At 42.5% G+C, this 22,442-nt stretch overlaps 10 protein-coding genes across 10 annotated transcripts; 4 read left to right on the forward strand and 6 right to left on the reverse strand.

The window, feature by feature from the left end:
- Positions 1-381: 381 nt before the first annotated feature.
- On the reverse strand, positions 382-2,001 carry Bfra_007880 (putative u1biquitin-specific peptidase protein; the record flags this gene model as incomplete). Its single annotated transcript, XM_037338249.1, has 2 exons — positions 382-1,707; positions 1,981-2,001. 2 exons carry the CDS (start codon positions 1,999-2,001, stop codon positions 382-384), a joined length of 1,347 nt encoding a protein of 448 aa, XP_037190312.1.
- Positions 2,002-2,700: 699 nt separating this feature from the next.
- Bfra_007881 (putative peroxisomal -enoyl- isomerase protein) lies at positions 2,701-3,751 on the reverse strand (the record flags this gene model as incomplete). The annotated part of the gene is made up of 5 exons (XM_037338250.1): positions 2,701-2,732; positions 2,787-3,299; positions 3,350-3,430; positions 3,485-3,635; positions 3,689-3,751. The coding sequence occupies 5 exons, from the start codon at positions 3,749-3,751 to the stop codon at positions 2,701-2,703; spliced, it is 840 nt and encodes a 279-aa protein (XP_037190313.1).
- Positions 3,752-4,856: 1,105 nt separating this feature from the next.
- Bfra_007882 (putative efflux pump antibiotic resistance protein) lies at positions 4,857-5,243 on the forward strand (the record flags this gene model as incomplete). The annotated part of the gene is made up of 1 exon (XM_037338251.1): positions 4,857-5,243. The coding sequence occupies one exon, from the start codon at positions 4,857-4,859 to the stop codon at positions 5,241-5,243; it is 387 nt and encodes a 128-aa protein (XP_037190314.1).
- Positions 5,244-6,458: 1,215 nt separating this feature from the next.
- Positions 6,459-7,519, reverse strand: Bfra_007883 (putative proline-rich early nodulin protein; the record flags this gene model as incomplete). Its single annotated transcript, XM_037338252.1, has 3 exons — positions 6,459-6,800; positions 6,852-7,253; positions 7,316-7,519. 3 exons carry the CDS (start codon positions 7,517-7,519, stop codon positions 6,459-6,461), a joined length of 948 nt encoding a protein of 315 aa, XP_037190315.1.
- A 603-nt stretch (positions 7,520-8,122) lies between these two features.
- Positions 8,123-9,304, forward strand: Bfra_007884 (putative protein transport protein sec22 protein; the record flags this gene model as incomplete). Its single annotated transcript, XM_037338253.1, has 4 exons — positions 8,123-8,156; positions 8,210-8,244; positions 8,300-8,409; positions 8,836-9,304. 4 exons carry the CDS (start codon positions 8,123-8,125, stop codon positions 9,302-9,304), a joined length of 648 nt encoding a protein of 215 aa, XP_037190316.1.
- A 931-nt stretch (positions 9,305-10,235) lies between these two features.
- Bfra_007885ia (uncharacterized protein) lies at positions 10,236-10,851 on the reverse strand (the record flags this gene model as incomplete). Its single annotated transcript, XM_037338254.1, has 2 exons — positions 10,236-10,486; positions 10,542-10,851. The coding sequence occupies 2 exons, from the start codon at positions 10,849-10,851 to the stop codon at positions 10,236-10,238; spliced, it is 561 nt and encodes a 186-aa protein (XP_037190317.1).
- A 929-nt stretch (positions 10,852-11,780) lies between these two features.
- Positions 11,781-12,640, reverse strand: Bfra_007886 (uncharacterized protein; the record flags this gene model as incomplete). The annotated part of the gene is made up of 4 exons (XM_037338255.1): positions 11,781-12,101; positions 12,152-12,281; positions 12,397-12,454; positions 12,631-12,640. 4 exons carry the CDS (start codon positions 12,638-12,640, stop codon positions 11,781-11,783), a joined length of 519 nt encoding a protein of 172 aa, XP_037190318.1.
- A 4,972-nt stretch (positions 12,641-17,612) lies between these two features.
- Bfra_007887 (putative lysine decarboxylase-like protein) lies at positions 17,613-18,422 on the forward strand (the record flags this gene model as incomplete). The annotated part of the gene is made up of 1 exon (XM_037338256.1): positions 17,613-18,422. The coding sequence occupies one exon, from the start codon at positions 17,613-17,615 to the stop codon at positions 18,420-18,422; it is 810 nt and encodes a 269-aa protein (XP_037190319.1).
- Positions 18,423-19,493: 1,071 nt separating this feature from the next.
- On the reverse strand, positions 19,494-20,493 carry Bfra_007888 (putative proteasome component pre5 protein; the record flags this gene model as incomplete). The annotated part of the gene is made up of 3 exons (XM_037338257.1): positions 19,494-20,144; positions 20,280-20,391; positions 20,456-20,493. The coding sequence occupies 3 exons, from the start codon at positions 20,491-20,493 to the stop codon at positions 19,494-19,496; spliced, it is 801 nt and encodes a 266-aa protein (XP_037190320.1).
- A 148-nt stretch (positions 20,494-20,641) lies between these two features.
- On the forward strand, positions 20,642-21,527 carry Bfra_007889 (putative vacuolar protein sorting 55 protein; the record flags this gene model as incomplete). Its single annotated transcript, XM_037338258.1, has 4 exons — positions 20,642-20,670; positions 20,695-20,761; positions 21,016-21,120; positions 21,180-21,527. 4 exons carry the CDS (start codon positions 20,642-20,644, stop codon positions 21,525-21,527), a joined length of 549 nt encoding a protein of 182 aa, XP_037190321.1.
- Positions 21,528-22,442: the final 915 nt, after the last annotated feature.

Consider the following 22,442-nt stretch of genomic DNA (forward strand, 5'->3'; position numbering starts at 1 on the left):
CATTGTTGTAGGACTTAATAGGGCGTTGCTTGGTGTGGTTTCTTGGGAATCAATAAGTTAGGATCGTCAGAGTACATTTGAATAGTTGTGATCAAGGGAAGGATTTTAATGTCTTGGACAAGTGCAGAATTCTGAGTAAGAGATGGCGGGAAGTTTTTACATTTGTTAGGCTCGGAGAATGTCAGCATCATTTGCATTGTTTGAACATGATCAGATTCAGCACAGCAACGGCGAAAAACGAGACCGCGATGAGTTGAGTCGAAAAGTATGGAATTTCTATGAAATTCAGAAATTTTAAAATAAAAACAAGACTAGCAGAGCTCCAGTCAGTTTTGATCAGCAGATATCTGACGGTTCTGGGCAGAGAAATATTGGAAAGTCTCAAAAGCCACACATTGCTAAAAGCAACTTGGTCGTCCCCTCCTCAACATTTACATCACCAAGCCAACCTACATAACCCTGCTTAGTCTCATTTCTTCCATATTTGGCAAAAATAGCGGGACTCTGATTCCTAGCGCTACCAGGACCTGCGTACACTCTATCTTCTGGCTTGGCGTTCTTTAAACTGAGAGCTTTCATGCCGTAAGACTCCAAGGTAGCTTTGCAGCTTTTCGTGAGGTGGGCCTGACTGTTGACTTCGTATGTATCTCGAGTATAAGTGCCAAATTTCCAGTTGAGGCCCCAGCCTGAACTACTGAAGTACTTCTCAAATGTTGGTGGCTCTGCAAGATTTGCAATCATGAAGCCGAATATTACTGTCCCACCTGATTTGACGTACTCAATTAATTCTCGGTTGATCGCAAGGTATGTAGGTAGCATGAAAACCGCGTCAGTAACTATGATGGCGAGATAGTTCTGGATTGCATTCCTGACGTGTTTCATTGCTGATATGCTATCCGTTACTTCTCTGACCGTGGTTTTAGAGCGAAGCTTGGCAATCACATCGACATACATCCCATCGAACCAATACTCCTTGCCCAGGGACACCAGAAGAATTGATAAAGCATCTCCAGATAGGCTGGAAGTGTCGAGCTCCTTGAGAGCTATATTCAATTTTTCTTTGTCCCATGTGTATTTTGCTGCTCCTCGGAGGCCATATGAATCTTTGTTATGTGCTTCTTCCTCGAACCAATCTATAGTTTGTCGCTGATCTTTTGTCGGGTTATTTGAATCATAAGCTTCGAGTAATTTGATCCATCCACTAGGTCCACCTACATCCTCTGCACATCCATGGCCTTCCCCGCCTAAAAGTTCGAAGTTCACGCTTGGATCTGCTCGTCCCCCGCAAACCATAATATGCTCCCAATCATCTCCAAAATCATAGCGATACAACATGGTTTTGCCCCTTGTCAATTCTCCATCCAGAATCTGGTAAAGTACAGTGTTGCTGCTACACTTGTCCTTTTCTTCCTGATTTTTTCCCTCTAGTATATCTGGACTTATGAGGAGAAGCGCTGCTCCCGGGCTGAAAGAGGACTTGTAGCCTATGAATTCGCTGTGACTCAGAACTTCAAACTCATGAAGATGGCAGTTCTTCCAGCCGAATGAAATTTGAAGCGCGTCATGCAGATCGGCAAACGTAGCAGTAGCAGGGCATGAAAGAGTTCGCGTAACGCGGGGATTGATGAGATATCGAGGGCATAAGTCAACTCTCAAGATGAAATTTTGTCGTTTGCACGATTTTTTGTGAGTTTGCCAGTCCTTGGTCTGACAGTTTTTGCCTATTGATAAACAAAACGTTAGCTTACACGTTTCTTGATGTCCCAAACTTCCTAAAAATTGCGAAGTTAAAAGGATTGGGTGGTTTCCCAATATCCGTCGACATCTGAAAATTGCCACGATGTACCCAGATAACATATTTGAACCACTCAATTTGAATTTTGAAAAGGATTTAAGAAGGAAGAAAGAATACATACCGCAATATTCACGGGAATAGCATCGACTACAACGGAGAACTTTACCATCACATCTGCCACATACAGCACACTCAGTAGTGGCCATGATGTTATCAACTCCGTAGTTGAATTGAACCCAAATGAAAGTGCAAGTAGATTCTTGTCTGTCTTTTGTTTCAAATCGAGATGGGCGAAAGGTATTAATCTAGAAGACGGTGCTGATTTTGAGCGAGACAGAAACTAGCCCCCATCCCCGCATTAGCTTAACGGAGGGTGACATTTGACACTGAAACCACACATATGCTAAGAGCCTTAGCAGCAGTCATACATTTACCCAAACATAATGAAAGCCGTCATTATCCATCGGCTGATTTCTCAAACAGTCACTTTCCCGTGGCTGGGATGCAATTGCCCACATTAAGTTGTTTGCTCCAATCACCAAGCCAATAAGATAGCAATTATACTCCCTTACTTTTGACACTGCTGAAATAAATCTAATGTGGAAAACAAACACACCTTTGAATTGAGAGGAACCATCACAATTCAATCGAACGTCCATATATTCCACTAAATCTGACCAATCTAGGATTAAATTCATGACTGCAAGATCATTCATTGGCTATACTTGGATAAGAAATAGTCTGCTGTTCTTAACAGCAGAATGCAGAAAAGTATCTGAACGCTTTGGAAATCCAAGCCTGAAATTAAGGAACAGGTGGATCATTTTAATACAACATGGACTATTGAAAATCCTATGTGTTGATTTCTGTCTATTGTATCGTTATCCGAAGAACTCTGCCCACTCCTAGATCTTCGAGGTTCGACTTTTAGATTTCGCTGAAAATTTGTGTTAGCTAAATGCCAGTATCGGACATTCGTCTGATCACTCACCCTCCATTTCCTTTCTCTTAGCTTCGAATCTTTCAAACGGCGCTCCATCAACGAATCTTTCAGCTAACGCATCAATCGAATTATACACCGCCAATATCCTTGAATCTCTCAATGGTAAGTTCTGCAACCTCTTGGCCTCCATCATACTCTTCCCATCATTGATCTTCAAAATCTCTCCCAAATACTCAATCACCTTCTCCTCAAATCCTTCTTTTTCAAAAATGCGATTAGCAATACCGAATGATAATATATCATCTGCAGTAAGTTTTCCTCCAAACATCAAAAACTCATTAGCACGATGAACACCCATAGACTGAGTTAATGAAATAGCCGAGCCACATTCTGGAACTAAACCAAGTGCAGAGAATGGGATTTGGAGATAAGTTGACGTAGACGCGAGGACAATATCAGCTACTCCAGGAAACCATGCTGCTCCAGCGCCCACTGCCGGTCCATTTAGCGCGAGAATGAAAACTTTAGTGTGGTCGATTATTGAGCGCATGAGTTCGAGAGCTAGTCAATTAGGTCTCTCTACTTAAATCTGGGAGTAGAAAGGCACTTACATAAGGTAAATTTAGAAAGATAAGTAATTTTCTTTTCCGCGGCATTGGCATATTCCTTCTTGCCAGATAATGCACCATCTTCTATATTTCACGTGTCAGCACGTTGTAAACACTAGACTTTCTCCGCAAACCCACGTCTGACATCTGCACCAGCACAGAAAAATCTCCCTTCTCCTGTTAAAACTGTAAATACAGTATCGGGATGTTCATTTAGTTCTCGGAGAGCAGCAATAGTCTCTGGTACTAGACTCCCTCCCAAAGAATTGAGGGCTTGAGGACGATTGAACTAATTATACATCAGCGAACTCTTATATTACATACCCAATGCCCATATCTTACTTTGATGATTCCTATCCTGTTTTGGATGGTAACAATGATGTCTTTGTAGTTATTCTTAGACATGATGATGGCTACGCTCCTTGATTGGCTGGGCCCTGTGAAATCTCAAGTAATGAGTTGTTTGGATAGAATTCAAAAAAAAAAAGTGCTAAAGTAAATCAAAAATCTCACAGTAATTCCAAACGTTCTAACTTTCGAAGTAAGGAAAAAGGAGGCAGGTAGTCAAGCTATGTGCGCTGATCTGCCGAACCCTTGTCCAGAACGCGGGGAAAGTTCCGAGGTATCTCGCTCAACCGAGCTTTAGTCTATCATGGCCCAGGTGAGCATTGCTATGATAGAGGAAGAAGCGCCGGGGTGCAATACAAAAAGAACGCGCTTCTAATGATAACAGCTCCGTATGATTTGAGTGAAGAGATTTTGTAAGTTGGTAATTTTCACCGTACCGGTAACTTTATGATTGCAGGAATCGCCACTCGTCGCATAGTGTGGCTGATCAGTACATACTGCACCTTGCTTGGTTCTCTATGATCTTGGAGCAGTTTTCAAATCATTCTGAGACATCCAGACCACAAAACATGATCGATGTAAGTTATGCAAAAGCGAGATGAGTCTTTGTATTCTAGACCCTTCAATATCTCCGTGTGGGATCTGCTTGAAACAAAATATACTACATCGCCAAGCGAGTCAAGGCCCACTTTTGACAACCAAGAGCCTAGAGACGATGTGATAATCTCACTATCGACTTGCCTGTCGCGAAGATTTATCCGAACCATGAATCTATCATAGCATGTATTCAGATTCAGGTTCTTATTAAATACACTGTCGAATTTCCAAACATTTGTGTATAATTTTGGTAGTCCAGTCAAGTTCCCACCATTAGACGTCTAAACGCGACTCCCCATAAAATGTGAGCTGCGCATGTCTATCAAGTGATTCACAAAAGCGCTTACGCCACTTTCTTACACTTGAAAATACAACAATCTTACATCTGTTTACGTGAATCTCTTTTTGGTATAAAGTCCCGAGCACAACTCCGGATACGGAAGATAATCACAATCACAATCTCTCCATAAGAACCTTCCAAAAATCAGGCAACTACTTCCCTAAGTTAGCTATCTTAGCATCTTATCACGCAAAGTCGACAAAGTTACCAAACGTCCAAAGCAAAATGTTTGAGCACTTCATTCTCCGTCACATCCCTCCTCTCTTGCTCGCCACGGCAACAACCATAGGCGGCACCATGCCTCTCTGGAACGCCGAAAACGCCATCCGAACATTCGGCTTCAACGAGAAAATAGCTATTTCCAAACCTGCTCATCCCGTGATGGTATCCGGCTCAGCCCGCGTTACTGCCGTTGGTTTAGCACTATGGGGCTTGTATTTGGGCGATCATTTCGAAGCGATGGATGTTGTGATTGCGTCTTTGGGATACTTGGCTTTAGTGGATGGGTATGTGTGTTGGAAGCATGGGGTTCCGGGAAGTGTTGCTTTTAGAACGCTTAGTGCTGGGGTTATCTCTCTTTGGGGCTTCTTTGGTATGACAACTGGTAAATAATGCTTTGTCAATAAGACTGAGTACGTTGGGAACTTGGCTGGTTTTTTGGTGTCTCCTTGATTGGATAGCTACCTCTGGCTACCTGGTATACGACGAAAACAGAGCGAGTGCATGTGGAAAATCTCACATTAGCTCAGTTTGTGCACATTAAGACATCAATCATAAGTCCAGAAATTTAGCATGGATGATTTTCAATATTATCAAGTGCTTTCAAAAATCATCTCGCTGCTAACATCTCTACGGATGCACCGCGAAAACGAAAGGACCGTCTCGCAGAGGAGACTTATGGGACCTTTCCGAGAGGTTTCAGTTCGAATGTGTATTTGATCTTTGCAATTTGTGATTGAACTTCTAAGATCTGGGCAGGAAGGATCGAATGTGATATATTTCATGATAACAACATTCTTCAAAAACACAATACAGTCACAATTACAAATATTAAATCAATAGAAATAAAATCGAGGAGAGAATGTATCACTTTATAACTTCACAGTGAACATAGAGGAAGCCTAATTTACGAACTTTTTCCTTTTTCCTCAAATTCCACACATATTAAGGGGAAAGTCAAACTAACTAATTAAGATTCTCAAGTGTAGACAGGCACTCTAGGCTCACTTATTCCTCCCTTGGTTGTGAATATCTGACTTCCTATCAGATATTCGAAAAGGACATCGAGTCAATTCGTAGCTGAAGCTTCTTCTCACAAACTGCCAGATAAATTCCTTTAGATTCCAAACACCACATGCATAGAATTAGAACTGAAACTTTTGAAAATACGGCTGAATTAGCCCCAGAACCAACCTCAAATCAAACTCCGAAGGTATCTTTTGAGAAGCTGTCCGACAAAATCAAGAAGTGCAAGTGGGTATATAATCTGACATACCGAACGCCGGGTGCGCAAAGAAATTCGTTGATCTGAGATTAAACAAAGTTAAACTGGAATGAGGGCGCCTCAAATTTGCGTAAAGTTTGGCTGTGAAAAAATCGAATGCATTAGAGAAGCCAAGTTTTTTATGATTGCTGTAAAGAGTTGTGATATGAGGGCGCTTGTTGCTTTGAAGAGGTTTAAAATTAGGTGTAAGGGAGTATTACGACGGAGCCAGTGATATTTTTGACGTTTTCTGGTCGTTGGTATTGTTGGATGCCTGCGAGCTTTCATAATAGGTGGAAGGATCGAAAGAATACCACATCGCGAGAGCAGGTGATAATCATCGGCTAATTCTTTTCATCTTCTTTCTCAGGCTTTGTCTCGCCGTTGCCGCTATGGTCACCATCATCATTGAGGTCTTTCGTTTCTTCATCGGAGATTTGCTCTTCGTCCTCAGCCCAATTTTCTGCGAATTGGCTGTCTAGATAGGCATCATATCCACCGGATGCGCGGATTTGAGATGCTTTAATAGCTTGTTCTATCCAGTCTGGGTCAAATCTTCCGTAACTACCATCTGACTTGAAGTCTGCGGCAGTGGTTGCAATCTCATCTCCAGTCATCTCATCGAAAGGGTATGGTTCACCTTGCTCAGCCATCATATGCTTTGTCAGTGGATGCGTAAGAACTGCCTGGTAAAAGTTAGTAAAATATAGCGAAAATAAAGTAGAATCATTCATTACTTTAATATTTGCATCTTCTTGGAAGATGGGTGACTTGAAGTCCGACAACAAGTGGTCAACATCCGCGTACTTGTCAGGCTTTGGCTTCTTGCGAGCATTACCAGCAGCACCACCACGCCTCTTCTTTGGGCCTCCTCCACGAAGGTAGACCTTCTCCTTTTCGCCTAGATTACCACTAAGGAGACGAGGTGCTACTCTTCTGATGGTTGGTTTTTCTTCTCCTCTAGGGGAGGAATCTTGTGCAAGATGAGGGTGAGATTCTCTTCCGGACGCGGTGCGAGGGGTGTTAAATGGTGTTGGGACATAGGCTCTATCCGAGCAGGATGAGATCATGAAATGAGCACTGAGTGGCCTTTCTGCAGACAATTGGTTCATCTCCTTGGTAGGAGCCAGGTTCCTCTCCTAGAAATGAATATTAGCTCGAGATCTAGATCTTTAACACGTGATTATATGGGAATACTTACTGATCTTGCTGCTGTCTCATACGGGACGATTGGGTCGAGCACCCCAATCGCCTCGTTATAAGCTGAGGACGAAGCTTCTGACACCGGAATCGATGTAGCTGCCACCGCGGTCTGGGGATTAATTCCAGAATCCGCGGGGCCCAGAACAGGCGAACTCGGTGGAGCTGCCGTCTCCGGAACAGGAGGCGCGCTAGGTAAAGCCATCAGAATATTGGTAACAAAATGGTTTGAAAGTAAAGGTTAAGGTCGAGAAAATAGAAAAGAAACGCCAAGTGGCAGAATTGGTCAAGCAGATAATGAAGTATAACCCTCTCTCTTTTTCAGAAAAGAGAGAATAAAGTTAGAGAACAGAGGGGGTTTCTTTCTGAAACGATTGATTTTTTTGAATGAAAGTTGAAGAGAACAAACAAGAACTCACCCAAATATTCTTTTGAGAATATAATAAATATCTGTTGTAGCCTCCTCCTCACTTAGTGCGTCATTGGTAGCCTCGTGCTATAAGGAGGAAGGTGTCATGTCGGTGTTCGGAGAGAGTTAATCCGACTCAGGGTTCTGGACATGGATGATGGAAATTGGAACAGCTTTTGAATCCATTAAAGTAACCAGTTCCTTTTGAACACTTCCATCTCTTTGAATAATAAGTTTCTTGATCTGTACTTTTTCTGAGATTTCCTTTCTCTGGTCTTTCTACTATCGGATCAAGATTTGCATAAGGTCCGCGACATATGTATTAATATCATAACATAGAATAACACCTAATAAGTTCGATAAACATACCTCAAGGAGCTCCAGCTACAACCAGACAAGATGATCAAATCCACACAAATTGCGAGGCTGGATGGTATGGCGACTTTCGATAATTATTTTTAGAATGTGGCTAATCTCGCAATACAGGTCTTATGTTATGCGCCTCAGTTGACGACGAGCAGGTGCGCATGCTGTTTCTAAGTTGGGGGTTACGAAGCTGACTTGGGTACTTTCCAGACTGAGACTTCCCTGGCAGAGATTAAGTCACAAGTCAAGATGGTTCTTCGAAAAATGAATCGAAATTCCGCTGATCAAGCAACTCTCGATAGCGGTCCATATACTATGCAGTACGTACAAGAACATAATATCCTTTGGTTCGTTTGGATGAATCTTGTCTCTGGTTGGTTCTGTAGCCCTTACTGTGAGATGCAGAAAGGCCTAGAGCCATGAAACTACTTTCAGAAAGCACATACGGTCTCACAAAATGGAATGGTAAAGCGAGAATTAGCAAGCGCAGATCTCAATTTCCTCCTAAATAAAATGCGCATGTGGGATGCGAACAATTGTTTCCACCACGAAAATCTTGCACATATCTCCTAATTTTGGCACTGGGCAATAAGAGAGCTTATTGGCAGTCTGAATTCGAAATGGTAATTTTCGATGCTATATTCTGGAGAGACAGAGTTGCTATTTGCCTTTCTATTGCCTGTAATACATTAGTAGCTAGAATTCAAAGTGGATATATCATGCATACCTTTCTAACAATATCTCAGCTATATGATCGCCAACGACATCGTTTTCCTCTGCATTTGCGAACGCTCATACCCACGAAAGCTTGCATTCACATACCTCTCTGATCTTTGCACCGAATTCAACACCACCTACCCCGCCACTCAAGTACACTCACCAACTTTACGCCCATATGCCTTCATGGATTTCGATACGTTCATTTCGCGGACAAAATCCACATATTCCGATACACGAGCAACACAGAATCTTGACAAGCTTAACGATGAACTTCGAGATGTTACCAAGGTTATGACCAAGAACATTGAAGACTTGCTTTACAGAGGAGACAACCTGGAGCGTATGGGTGAGGTGAGCAGCAGATTGAGAGAAGACAGTAAGAAATACCGCAAAGCTGCCGTAAGAATCAACTGGGAACTGATGTTGAAACAATATGGACCGATTGGCGGGCTGGGACTCTTCATGATCATCTTCATTTGGTGGAGATTCTTCTGATCTTTTAAGTGCTTATGAATCAGGTCATGTAAAAATGGGGGTTGGGGAGGCGTTAGTGATGTATATGAAAGGAGTTTTCGAGACCAACGGCGGCAGCTTTTGCTTCCATGTATAATGATTCCCAATAATTCGCAATTTGTCTTCCTCAGGAAAAGAAACTCGATCTATTATGGTTAGCTTGTTTTCAAATGATCTTTTTGGCTCAATTCCCACTCACAGCGCAATTCGGCTTGGAATTTTAATGTAGAAAGAAATCTGTCATCAAATTAGGTAAGAAGGGTGGATCAAAAGAAAGCTCCAAAGCTCAATAACCAGCATTTGCACCTGCATTTTCTCCACCCAAAACGTGACATAGGGCCTCTTGGTTCTAGATCGCCCCTCTTTCTCTTTTTGCTGCGAATACTAAAGGAATAAAAGAGGGAGGACCGACGCATGAAAGATAATGTGACGACTCGCAAAATGATTGGGAGTGGAAATCATGGTTGTGCCAAGGATGACTTAAAAGAACTCGAGCAAGGAGCTGCTAGTGCAGTTGGAGTGGAGCAAGTGCATTGCAACTCTATATCAAAAGCATCCACGGCTTGCCAAACAAAGGTGCGGTTTGTTGAATTCTCGCTGCTGACAATCTCAGTTGATGGTATATCAAAATTGACATCAAGAACATAATTGCCGAAGGGGAGAGGGGCTATTCAAAACACTGATGGCCATTAGCGAGATTCACGTCCGTAATTTGGTATCAAAAAAGCGAGTATTTGAAGTAATAACAGTGTCTAGTTGCGTTCTTCCCTTGTTATCCTGGTTTCTTAAACTTGGGCTGTTTGACATCAACGGATCTCTCTATTCCAGGCATGTAAAAATTCGCGACGGAACTAGCATGATAACTTGAAGAGACAGCCACATCGGCTTTGGATCTGATCAGAGCTTGTTTTATCTAAGTTGTGGCATAAGAGCACTGAGATTCAGACCCGCCGTTTTTTGTTGTGAGTGGATTCGGACATGGCTCTTCGCCCTCTTTCCTTGCTACAATAGCGATATCGGGGATCTTCTTCACCTGTGTATGAGTACAGACCAGGCTGATGATATCCTGGCAGGTTTCGCTCATCTTCAGGAGAGGTATGTTCGCATTGCCGACAAGCGTTACTAGAATACCAGCTGAAAGCCAAAGAACTAACAATTTCTGAACTGGAGTGAAGTTCTGCAGCTTGGGCTTATCCTGGTGAGATTGGTATCAGTTTACCATCAAATGGTAAGACGAATGGCCCAGTTGCTGGAAAGATCGACCAAATCGGTCTATCTGCAAGAGAGAACTGAATAGGAGTTTCTGAGCCGTGATAATCACAAGCTGAGTAGTCAGTAGGTGTGATGGGACTCGTATTGAAAACCACATTGTATCCGTCGAACGAGTACTTGGTAGGTGTTACCGGACTCATCTTGAGAACCGCATTATTGTCAGCATTAAATACCGGTTCAGGAAGTTCCAAGCACCCGCAGAATGATAATGTAGTGAAGCCCCTTGTGCTTGGGTCTGCATGAGGGGCTTCGCTCATTCTTCCTGTGTTACTGCGAGTGCTTGGAACTTCGCACCCACAAAGGCACTAAACCTTGGTATTGTAGATTGTTTGGAGTGTGTCGTAAAGGATGGGGAGATAGACATTACTTTCCAGAGTCTTGTGTCTCGATGGTTTTGCATCCGTGGGTGCTGTTGGTTTATCGCTTCGAAAATATCTTGGTGGCCCAGATTAGGGGATTGGGCCGCGGAAGCAATGTCAGAGTATTCGGATGGAGTTCAGGGTGGCCTGTGAATCGCTGGGCCCCCAGGATCTATAAATTTGTATGTAAGCAGCGTTGGCCATGGATACTGTTGATATTCAACAGGCTGACGTGCCGGAGCAACGAAAAGGGTTGCAAACCTCGTCGGTTTAAAGCTTATTGGTTCATTTCCATGCCTGCTCCTATAAATTCTTCTATTATGGTGGCGAAGCTGTGCCATGTCTAATTGAAAATTGGAACACGGGACTTGGTAATCTCCGCAGGATTCAATGGTCAATTGTCGTTTGGCGATTTGGAAGGCTGGAACCCCTTTGCCTAAAGAAGTAATTGGCGCGGGTACTCTTCTGGAGGCTTTGATGCTTGCCGAGATTGAAGTCTCAGTGGAAGAGTGAAGTGCTCGATCTTCCTTTCGATCCGCTTGCTTCAATTGGACCTCTTGCGACATTTCCGTAGCCAGAGTGTCTTACTTGAGAACGCCAAGCTACAGTCCATCTAGCATAGTCTGGACTAGATGGACTGTAATTTGGAGAGGTTGGTGAGTAAGATGGCGCGGCAGAACTATACGATGGACTGGTTGGCAGTCCATGCCGCAGCTTATGGTGGCATTCGGCATTCGTGTTCTAACAGGAGGATCTTGTAACCAAGTCAAAGATTCTTGAAATGCAAGCTACAATGCTGCATTGCCCAATGGGCGTCGGCAAACTTCCTAATGCTCAAGATGAGTATTAATTGGTGATTTAAACTTGATGAAAAGATACGAATCACTGAATGGATCATATCTTGCGTTTAATTTTCTAGCTTTCGGTCTGCCAGCCGCCTGTTGAATGGGGTAGTTTAGTTCTGGATAAATTGTTTCTTTTGAATCATCTTGCACTTGATCATCGATATCTTTGAATTTGTATTTGGAATCGAAATTGAAAGGAGGATTTAGAAGAGAATTCTGGAGAGGGGTGATAGGCTTTAGATGAATGATAAAAGGAAATATGTCTTCATGCTCAATGAATCCCTTCTTGCTCTTTCGGTATGACTGCAATGATGTTAGCTATGAATTAGGAATGGCTAAGCGTAATGCCATACCACGAAAGGTATTCCAAGAAGGAGCCATGGTTTTTCATTGCCATCCGATTGATCACAGGGCAGCGCATCTTTTGATGACGGCGGGTCTCGTTGATATTTGCCTGCCGAGTGGAAGAGGTTGGGTCTTCTGCTGCAGTCGATAAAAAGAGGGTTTGTTGTGGGTGCGTTGGTTGTTCATCTCTCTGCACTAGAAGCGTGTTAGCATGTTGCACTTCTTGGCCTTAGGTTGAGAAAATATTACTCACCGATCGGACTGCAAGGTGCAGTAGATGCAATCTCTTGTCTTGGCTTTTGATGCACCTCCTGGCGGCAGTGCAAAAGACGATCTAAACCCTCATCGTCAGACACCAGAAATATTTCAATTTCTTAGAGGGAATTAAGCGTTTCTGAGTCTCGCAAATTTCTCAGAGATTACAAGGGAGATTCATGGATAAGACTTACAAACTCTCAACAATCGCCTCTCCCCTAAAATTGCAAACGAGCTCTCATTGTTGTTCTCACTACTCCCTTAAGGAACGTGACTACCAGTTCAGGGCATATGATTAAACCTACTGCGATCTACCTCATTCGTTAATACCTATCCCTTATTGGAAATCGTCAAATACTGAATAAACAGTGGCGCGGCCTCCATAAAAATAAGAAGGCTGCTTCTTGCCGATCTTTGGAGGTAAGGAGAAAGTATTAGAGAACTTACAGATAGGCCTACAACCATGCCAGTGCACAGCATGTCGATAATAAATTGAGGCATCATGGAAAGCGAAGGCAGCGAAGCAATTGTAAATGTCTGTATGGAGTTGAAGTTGTTGTTGTTGTTGTTGGTGGTGGTGATGGAGTGAAAGTTTTGGATTGTTTGAAAAGGTTGGTGCTTTAAGAGTAATTGAAGAGGTTGTGGGAGAAAAGGAATCAGGCCCAAGGGTAAAAGTTGCCCTAATTACTATATCCAGTCATATTTGAGGTTCTGCTTAGTCGGCGACATGATGGATGCCTCGAGGCAGCAATATGTGAATTACTCAGATGGAAAGCTTTTGATGTAAGAGAAAGGGAAGTGGCCAGTCGTTTACAAGAGTAAACTTTATTGGAACATGTTGTAGTTGAACCTGTGGCGTGTAACCTGCCCCTTCATGATATTACTATCATTTAGTCTAAAGAGAATGAATTTCTGTCAATAAACTATAGGCTGGACCTTTGTTCTGAAGCAAAGGTTGATATTATTGTTTTACCAATGAACTTTTGCTATCCTTTACCACCTCAGATTATCACAACACCTTCTCAATCAGATCTGGTTGATGATCAGGTCTTTTGTTACCTTTCCACCATAGAAAGTCTGTTTAGTTCTTTACCTTCTAATCAGAGACCCATACTGAGTTTGAACAACTGCTACAGATCTTTGACTTTGTTTCCTAACCTAATGCATATAGCAGATAACAATCTAGTATGATGTAAGAGAACTTTCACAGTGTTTACCAATAAATTTCTACAACTCAGACAAACCACTTGACCAAACCTCAAGCACAATGGTTAATCCGAGATATAGTCTAGAACTTCTTCACATCTCTCGCCAATTTCATTCTGCGCGTCTTTCTGGCTTAATGGGTAGACAAGGTACTCAAAATGAGGTTGATGGTATTTTTGTGTTTTTGATGCGCCTGTATTGGGGATGACTAGGGAGATGAGTTTCTTTTCTATATTGGAGGGTTCTTTCTGGTTGTTGTGTGAAAATTGGTTTCGGAATACTCGTTTGATAGCATTGTGAAGAAGTCGATTGAAGGTTTCTCTGAAATGCAGTATTTCAATTTTCTTCTCCTCTCTTCTTCTTGGGATTAAGACGGGGAGACTCAGTAGCGCTTGATATGTGGAGTAGGAAGAGAGTATTTAACTTTTGAGATAGGAGCAGAGAGCGATTATTCAGTTGAGGCTGGCAGTTAATTGAAGTAGTCAAGTTTGCTACTAGATACTTATTATCTGAAGTTTTGATCGATTAGAAGATAGTTCAAGGACTGAAACCCCAAATAACATTCAGATCTCATGTAAATTGTTTATGTTTATTTTCCAAATATACATCCTTCGCTTCCTCGCTATCTCTCCCCTCCTAGGAGACAACATGAGAGAGGCTCATTCACACTTGTCCTTGAAAATAGGAAAGGGGCACTTAATTTTCTATATTGATATGAAGAAGAACAAACGTTTTCCTGATGCTGCTATAAGAGACCCTATTATCTGAAGTGTTTAGGCAACTAAAGAGTTATTCTGTGACAAGAAAGTAGAATGATATTCAACCCTAACATGCCTTCTTCGAGAATTATTTTCTTGATTGAAATTTCCCCTCTCCCTCTCCCTTCCCGTGTCCCTCCTTTTCTGAGGAACAAAGCTATAGCGACTCATTGGAAGTTGCTATTAGACGCAAGTAATCGGTATTGTTTGAAGGATCAAAGACAAAAAGGGAATTTTCAATCAAAGATCGATAGTCCAAGAGAGCAAAAGAACACGATACTGAAAGGAAATCGAGACGTTAATATTTTCTTGAATAGTTATTAGACTATTATGATCTGAAGTCTTTGACTATTTAAAGGTTGATTTTGAAATGAGAATATAGAATTGAAATTGGAGTGAATATGTATTTTGGATAAATGTTTTGTGATAAACTGCAGACTACCTTCTTCTCTTTCCTGAGTCTATTCATCTTCTACGGGATAAGACGAGACAGACTTATCAATACTTACGACTAGGGACAGGACAGAAACGTCTTCTAGAGAACTAATAGTAGAACAAACGAATTTAAACTAATATTATACCAAAGAGGAGTCTTCAAGTATACCATTGGAAAGATATAAAGACAATCATTTTTCTCAAAGAATATGTCAATAGCTATTTCCTGAAGCATCAGGTTCCGAACAAACTATATTGAAAAATTAGGATAGAAAAAGGAATTCAGACCTTAAAGACTTTCCTTCCACGTTTGTTCACTAACTAAATCTATCCTTTTCTTCTCTCCACTCCTCTCCGGAAGGCTGAGGTCAGGGATCTCGTTGAGGCTTGTCATTTGGAGCACTAAATTTCGGGTATTGAGAACGGGAGAGCAGAGGACGAGAATATCAGAGAAGGTCTTCAGGGGGAGAAAGAACATTATCGAGATATGATCCTATACTTCTTTTCATCATTCGCGGACCTTGTATTGTATGGTATGTCTTTCAGCCTTAATGAACAGACTAGATAAGAATACAAGATGTTTGTTTTCAAGCTTTGGTTCTGTGGTTCTGGTTCACATGTGTGTGTTTAGGATATTTTTCTGACATTTTCTAATATCAACAAGCATTCTTGGTACTAAATGCTAGATGGACTACTTTTACCATTTTACTATTCCGTAAATGAATGCCAAGTCTATTAGAATCACTTATGCGAAACCCAGAAATCCAGATTCACGTACTTCAACTCCTTCACTTCAGGACAAACCTCTCTTCAATCCTTGGTTGAAGCCAATCCATGATGCAACAACTCCTTCTCCGTCATCTCCAAACCCTTTCCCATCTTTAATTCGAATTCTTCGTCTCTCCCTCCTACTCCGATTCAACCAAGTCAGGAAATCGGACAGCTCAGATAGGTACCAACATAACTCCCTAAATCCGGGCCATTCTCCTCACTAGCCAAGCTCTATCACTCAGACTAAAGCAATACAGAGGGTTGAGTCTAAAATTTCGACGTATTTATTTGTGAAAGGGATAAGGGGAAGCAAGTGTGATGTCTGTATTGGCGGGACTAAGATGCTGGTTTGAGCATGTATTTAGGCAGAAGAGGCGAGGGTATGGGATCATAATATCTCTCTGGGTATGGATGATTTTTTTCGATCTGCTGTCATTGATAGAGAATAAGTGAGTGGATATTGAGTCAAACATAGCAGTGAGTACACTTTTAGGCATGTAGATTGTGATAGACATGAGCTTTATTACGGAGACTTAGGCACGATGACCGCGCACAGTTCCGGCAGACATGTGAGATTATTCCAACACCACAGAATATGAGCGCTGAAGCTCATTTAAAGCTCCCGGTAACATATTCTTACACTTCTTATATTTGCTAAACCTTACTGTAGTTTCGCTCTCAAGATTCCACAAAAATCGGAACCTTGTAGAAAATAGCAAAGCACTACAAAACCATCCGACAGAGATGTAGAACCAGTATGCTCTATTTGTTGTGCGACTGATGCTATATGCACGGATTCAGATTGAGTTTTGAGTAACGAGCTCCTGGCGGGGTAGAATGGTCTCAATAATCAGGACATGGGGCGTTGAATGTGCGAAGTCCTTCAAATAATACTTCGCGTGTCGTTTTAATACTGGTAGTGTAAGCAGGAGGTTCAGTAGAGGAGATGGAGAGACGTTGAAAAACTTGAGCTACGTCTGAGATCGGTTTTGAACTTTGACACATTTACAGTTCTTATTAGGTGTTAAACCGCGATGGCATCTCTATCAAAATGAATTGTTAAAGCAATCTCAAAGTCCAAACACCGGCTGTCATCCTGTGTGGCCTTATGTCATGTATGGGGGAAGCAAATGCTATATCATCCCATCTCAATTAGAGAAAACAACGACAACTCCAAATCTGATTATCACACGAACAAAATATCTGACTGCAAACTTATTACTCGAAACGATTGTTCAACAGATTGTTCATAAACTTGGTCCTCGCTGGAGATTTAGATGTGGTAACACACTTGTGAGATGAACCAGTTCGAATCCACGATGAGGATGGTGCTGTGAATCTAGGAATTTCAATGACCAGATTCTTAATCCTTATAAATCCATTGTACCAACTCATCACTATCGATGATGTTGATGTCGTCTGAACATCTTCTGAATAATTCCATACCCGACTCCGTCAAATGACCAATACCTAGCAGCTCACCGGGAAGCGATTGTGTAGGGAAATTTGAATGCAGTGAGAGGTTACTATTACATAAGCACAATGACATAACAGCCCTTCAGCTTCCACCCCTTGTGATCATCCACACACCAATCATACAGCGCTAACAACCCCACAGACTGCGGGGTGGAGTGTATCATACCCAACAATTATCTTAACATTACTATTTCGTACCTCTCTTCCCAATCACATATATGATCAGAGATGATTCATTGTGATTCATTGTGATTCAGTCAATTCCGTACCAAGAGATCAATACAGTCCTTTCTCTGAATTCAAACCACGTTTCCTTTTCTTACAGGTCTTCCTCTATTGTGATCGTCACCAGACAACTCGTACCTGCAGATACATCCACTCTTACCACTAATTCTCTTGGGTACTCAACTTATAAAGTACGTACTTGATCAGACCTCGAATCTAACAGACAGTATACAACATACAACAACAAACAAGACTTTCAATACGCAAGATATCTTTTTAATTCCAATTTCACAAACAACATCACTATCACCCACACTTTTTACATTCACACAAACAAAACAAAATGGCATCCGGTGGCGCCTCTCCTCTCTCAGCCGCTTCCCCCGTCCCCTCCCTTCGCGAATCAACCAACCCATCTATTTCCTCCCCCTTAGCCCAAACAACCAACTCCTCATCTACCTCTCCACCCCCCACGAAAATATGCGTCTTCTGCGGTTCTTCCCCGGGCCTCTCTCCCTCTCACATGGCCATGGCCCGTTCTCTCGCCCAACACATGGCTTCGCAGAACATATCACTCGTCTACGGTGGCGGCACCGTAGGACTCATGGGTGAAGTAGCTCGAACCCTCGTTGCACTCTCTGGTCCCACTTCCGTGCACGGCATCATACCCGCTCCATTGGTGAAATACGAGCGTGGGCCCAACAGCGACGCGGCGAGTATTCACAGCAAGGAAAACGGCACTGGGACACCCGAAAACGGAGACGGACTTCCCGAGTATGAGATTTATGGGAGAACTACCGTGGTGAAAGATATGCATGCGCGGAAATCAATGATGGCTAAAGAAGTTATAGCTGGGGGTCCAGGTTCGGGCTTCGTTGCGTTACCAGGTGGGTATGGTACCCTGGAGGAGTTGATGGAAGTGGTTACCTGGAATCAGTTGGGTATTCATACGAGAGGTATTGTCGTACTTAATGTAGATGGGTATTGGGATGGATTAATGGCGTGGGTCAAGAATTCTGTAGAGGCTGGATTCGTGGGAGAGGCGAATAGGGATATTGTGGTTGATTGCAAGACAGCAGAAGAGACAATCCAGGCATTGAGGGACTACAAGTTGACGGAAGGAAGATTTAAATTGGAGTGGGGCAATGAGTAGCCAGGTATCCTATTTCTCGAGGGATAGAGATGCCTGATACAGTAGGGAGATGTTGCATTTGCAGATACGTTAGTCTTGTCTTTATATTTTGGACAGGCGAGTGTTTAAAGCGCGGAATATAAAATGGATTTGCATCTCCGTCATCACGGACGTATATCTCAACTTTATCCTGCACGAAAGCACACGAAGCGCTGGAAGTATTTAAAAACAAGGAGTACAAGCCCGGCACAGGAGACGGAAGGTGACATACCCCTTAACATTTTAGATTTTGGCAATGCATAGTTAGCATGGATTATAGCATATAGAATATCAAAGTATCAGTTTCCTGTTCATAACCAACGGCTGCATGTGATATATTGAGCTATTTGAAACCATGAAATTGTGAGGAAAGTACGTATTCGACTTCCCGAATAATATTGTATGTGCGAAATTTCATGTCGACTGTCAAAGAGTAGAAGGTATTCAATTCACAACAGAAAGCTTCTCTTCTGATCCCCAGCTTATACTCACTCGCCTCTTTCCAAACCCCCATTCCCTCATCCATCCAAGTATATTTCCATCTCCATCTTCCCCTCCATTCCCACCCCCCAAACAAAATCAGACCCCAACTTTACCCCAAGAAGAGAAAGCAATCTTCAGAGGTAAATAGCTAATCTAGCCTCCTATATTTCCTCCCAGCCCCAAAAACATCTTCCAATCTGCAATTTGTGAGCATTGTATACACTCTGAACACCCAAGAGAATCACCAACATCCCGATCTCATCTTCATTCTTCGTTTCGAATCCCGTATATATTAGTATGGAAACTATTCCATGCAATTAGAACCAACATCTGAAGCAAACTTCTATATGTCCCAGAAAATCATAGATTCTAATTTCCCAATGGCATCCGATGGTTCAAAATACGAAAGCACCGGGATTAGAATTCCTGCATCTTCTGACCGCACCTTGATTGTGACGATTGAGTTCAAAGTCCAAATCACTTTCAGACAACAAGAATATTGCGTTCAGAGCTCATTTCTATTAGCTAAAGTCATGATCCATAGTGCCATCCAAATTGTCCGACCTTCATTTATGCATCTACCTCCATCGAATCACCACCCTCCGCAGCTTCGGTACCTTCTGCACCCTCTGCACTATCCGCTGCTAAATCTACCCATTGCTTTACATCCTGGCCATCAAATAGCTTGAAACCCTCAATGTTCTTAGCCCCTTCTGCTTTAATTCCCACGACTCCCACACTCGTATTCTCGACCGTCAACTCCTTGTCTTGAGCTAAAGATTCCTTAAGTGCTCTTAAACCATGCTTAACCAATTCCTCTCTTCCACAGTCTGGAAACTCGTCCAAATGTCTCTCCAAATAAGTTCTGGCCATTTGACTCCTCGCACCAATCGCACAAGCATTCATTTCCTGTGTCATGCCCGAGGGTTGGAACTCGAATAGATGAGGTCCGGTTTCATCAACACCAGCTACGAGAAGACCGACACCATAGGGACGCTTTCCGTAATGTTGGGTATTAGTTTGAGCGCGGTCACCGATTGAAGCGACGAGTCGTTCGATGGGGATGGCTCGGTCATATGTTAAACGCGAGGCGAGAGTTTGGTTTTTCATGAAGTTGGAGAGGACGCGGGCGTCAGAGGCAAGACCAGCGAGGGCCAGTCCAACGTGCTCATCGATTGCGATTACTTTTTTTTGGTAGGAGGAGAGTTCTTCTGCGTTTCTCTGTTTAGGAAAGGATGTGTTAGTTTTGGTTCAGTATTATAGAATGGGGGTGAAGCAAAGGAAATATATTGTGCTGCATCATATACTCTGCTGTTTGTAGTCGCAGCAGAAAGTAAATAGCCCATAACTACTAACCTTCAAAGCCACAAGAACAGCATGAGTCTTGCTAACTATTCCCACAACAACACTACCCTGCTTCACAGCCTCCGAAGCATATTCGACTTGAAAGATTCGACCTTGTGGGGAGCTATAATTGTCATCTCATCAGTTTCAATTTCCATTTCCATGTCACCAAGTAGTAGTCGACTTACAAGGTAACAGAATCGTTATCATAATTGTTTCTAAACATCTTGAATAAAAAGCTAGTTGAAACCACTCGGACGCAGAGATAAAAACACGGGTATCTTCAAATATGCGTCAAAAACTTTGGATGTAGTGGTTGGGAAATGTAAATTGCAGAATGGAGGAACTGGACGCTTTTGAATGAGGCAGACACGATGATGAGGCAAGCTCGAACTGTTGTTAGGTACGATTTAGAATAGGTAGCTAGAAGTTTAAAAGGGCAAGACTTTGAGGGTTATGGCACCATAGGAGAGAGAATAATTAGTGCTGCTTTAGTGAGTGGATCAACAAGGCTATGAAGCTATCATTTAAGCGCGTGCTTCCGAAACGTCAGCTCCAAGGCGGTTGGTGATTGATACTCTGAATCTCTTACTAACAACAAGCTTGAACAATTCTATCTTCCACCAACAATTCTTACATCTGCCCATTCATTCAAGCCGTTTATCGAGAACAAAATACACACACGAGATAATCGCACAGTACAATTGTGTGTGATACGATAGTTATAGAGCTACACCGATAACGCAAGCAAGCGACCGATAACTATCAATTCCAATCGCAACTCATTCAACGTGCCATTCCCAGCATATTCAATATGACCGCCGGCCTAAAAACAATAATTTCCCTCTCCTTCGTACGTTTTCCCTCCTCCATCAATTTTCCCAGCCTTCCAGCCTCTAACATCCCCCCTAGGTCCTCGCTCTCGGATTTCTCCTCGTAATCCTCTCTTGCGCGCTCTTCCACCAATACCTTCCCCTCCTCGTCGTCCTCACATTCATTCTCGCTCCTCTCCCCAATTTCCTCGCATCCCGCTGTTCTTCTCCCGATGACTTCTCCGATTCGTCCTCTTCTGGAGTTCTCGATCTCGGTCGTTTCGCAACGGGTTTCTTGTGCATGATGGGTGTAGCTCTTCCCGCCGTGTTGGCGCATAGTCATATTATTACTGTGCCGGCCATGGTTATGAGCATTATTGGCGGTGTTCTGATTTATGGAACGATGATTAGTTTTGGAATGTTTTTCCAAGAGGAGGCTGAGTTTTAGGAGGGTGTAGGAAAGGGAGGAGGGAGTGATGTAGGAGCAGATGTGTTGGGGGTGGGAATGGGGGAACTGGAAGTGTAAAGATATATAGGAATTCAAGCGGACGTGGAGATTGGACTTCTCGTATTAGGAAGAGATAATGATGATGACAAGAGAAGATTGCGACCACGATGTAAAAAAGATGAGCACAGTGTAGCCATAGCGATGATGGCGGGATAAGGGCTATTTTATGAACGACTTGGCCCTTCAATTCATGGTAGAGATTTCACACCAAGGGGTGTCCTCGAGCACTTGGACTTCGATTTTGGATTCAAAGTAAAGAATAACACATGCGAATGATTAATGGAATGAAATAACGTCATACGCATTGAATCTAAAGCGGTGAAAGACATGATACGATGACGAGAAAACAATTCAGAAAGAGCTCAAATGTACAATATAGTGATTGTTATCAGTTCATACGGAGAGCGGGACAAGAAAGGAAGGACATTTATCCCAACACCCATAAATTGTTGCAACTGTAGAACCATGCATGCAAAATTCTGTACTAGAAATGTGTTGAGAATGTAAAGTGGTATTATCAGTCTATTGAAATATATCTATCTAGGTATGTAACTGCATATGTGAATCCTTGCGGACCTTTTCTTTTCTCTCTCTATAAAAAGATACATGTCTTCGTTGAGATTTTCTGTACTCCATGTCCCAGTCTCTGTTCCAATCCAATCCATATCCAATACATGAAAGCGCCATCCCAAAGTCATAAGTCGTCAATGCCCCGCTCTCTTTATGATAGATACGATACGTTGAGGTATCTCGAACTGGGGACTTTACCATAAATTTGTGTCTGAAGATATCCCAAGAAACCAAGAAGAAAAGTGAAAAGCCCCATGAATAACTCCGGAAAATCTTCCTTCATTA

This window comes from Botrytis fragariae, assembly GCF_013461495.1.
Source record: "Botrytis fragariae strain BVB16 chromosome Unknown tig00000112, whole genome shotgun sequence".
NCBI lineage: Eukaryota > Fungi > Ascomycota > Leotiomycetes > Helotiales > Sclerotiniaceae > Botrytis > Botrytis fragariae.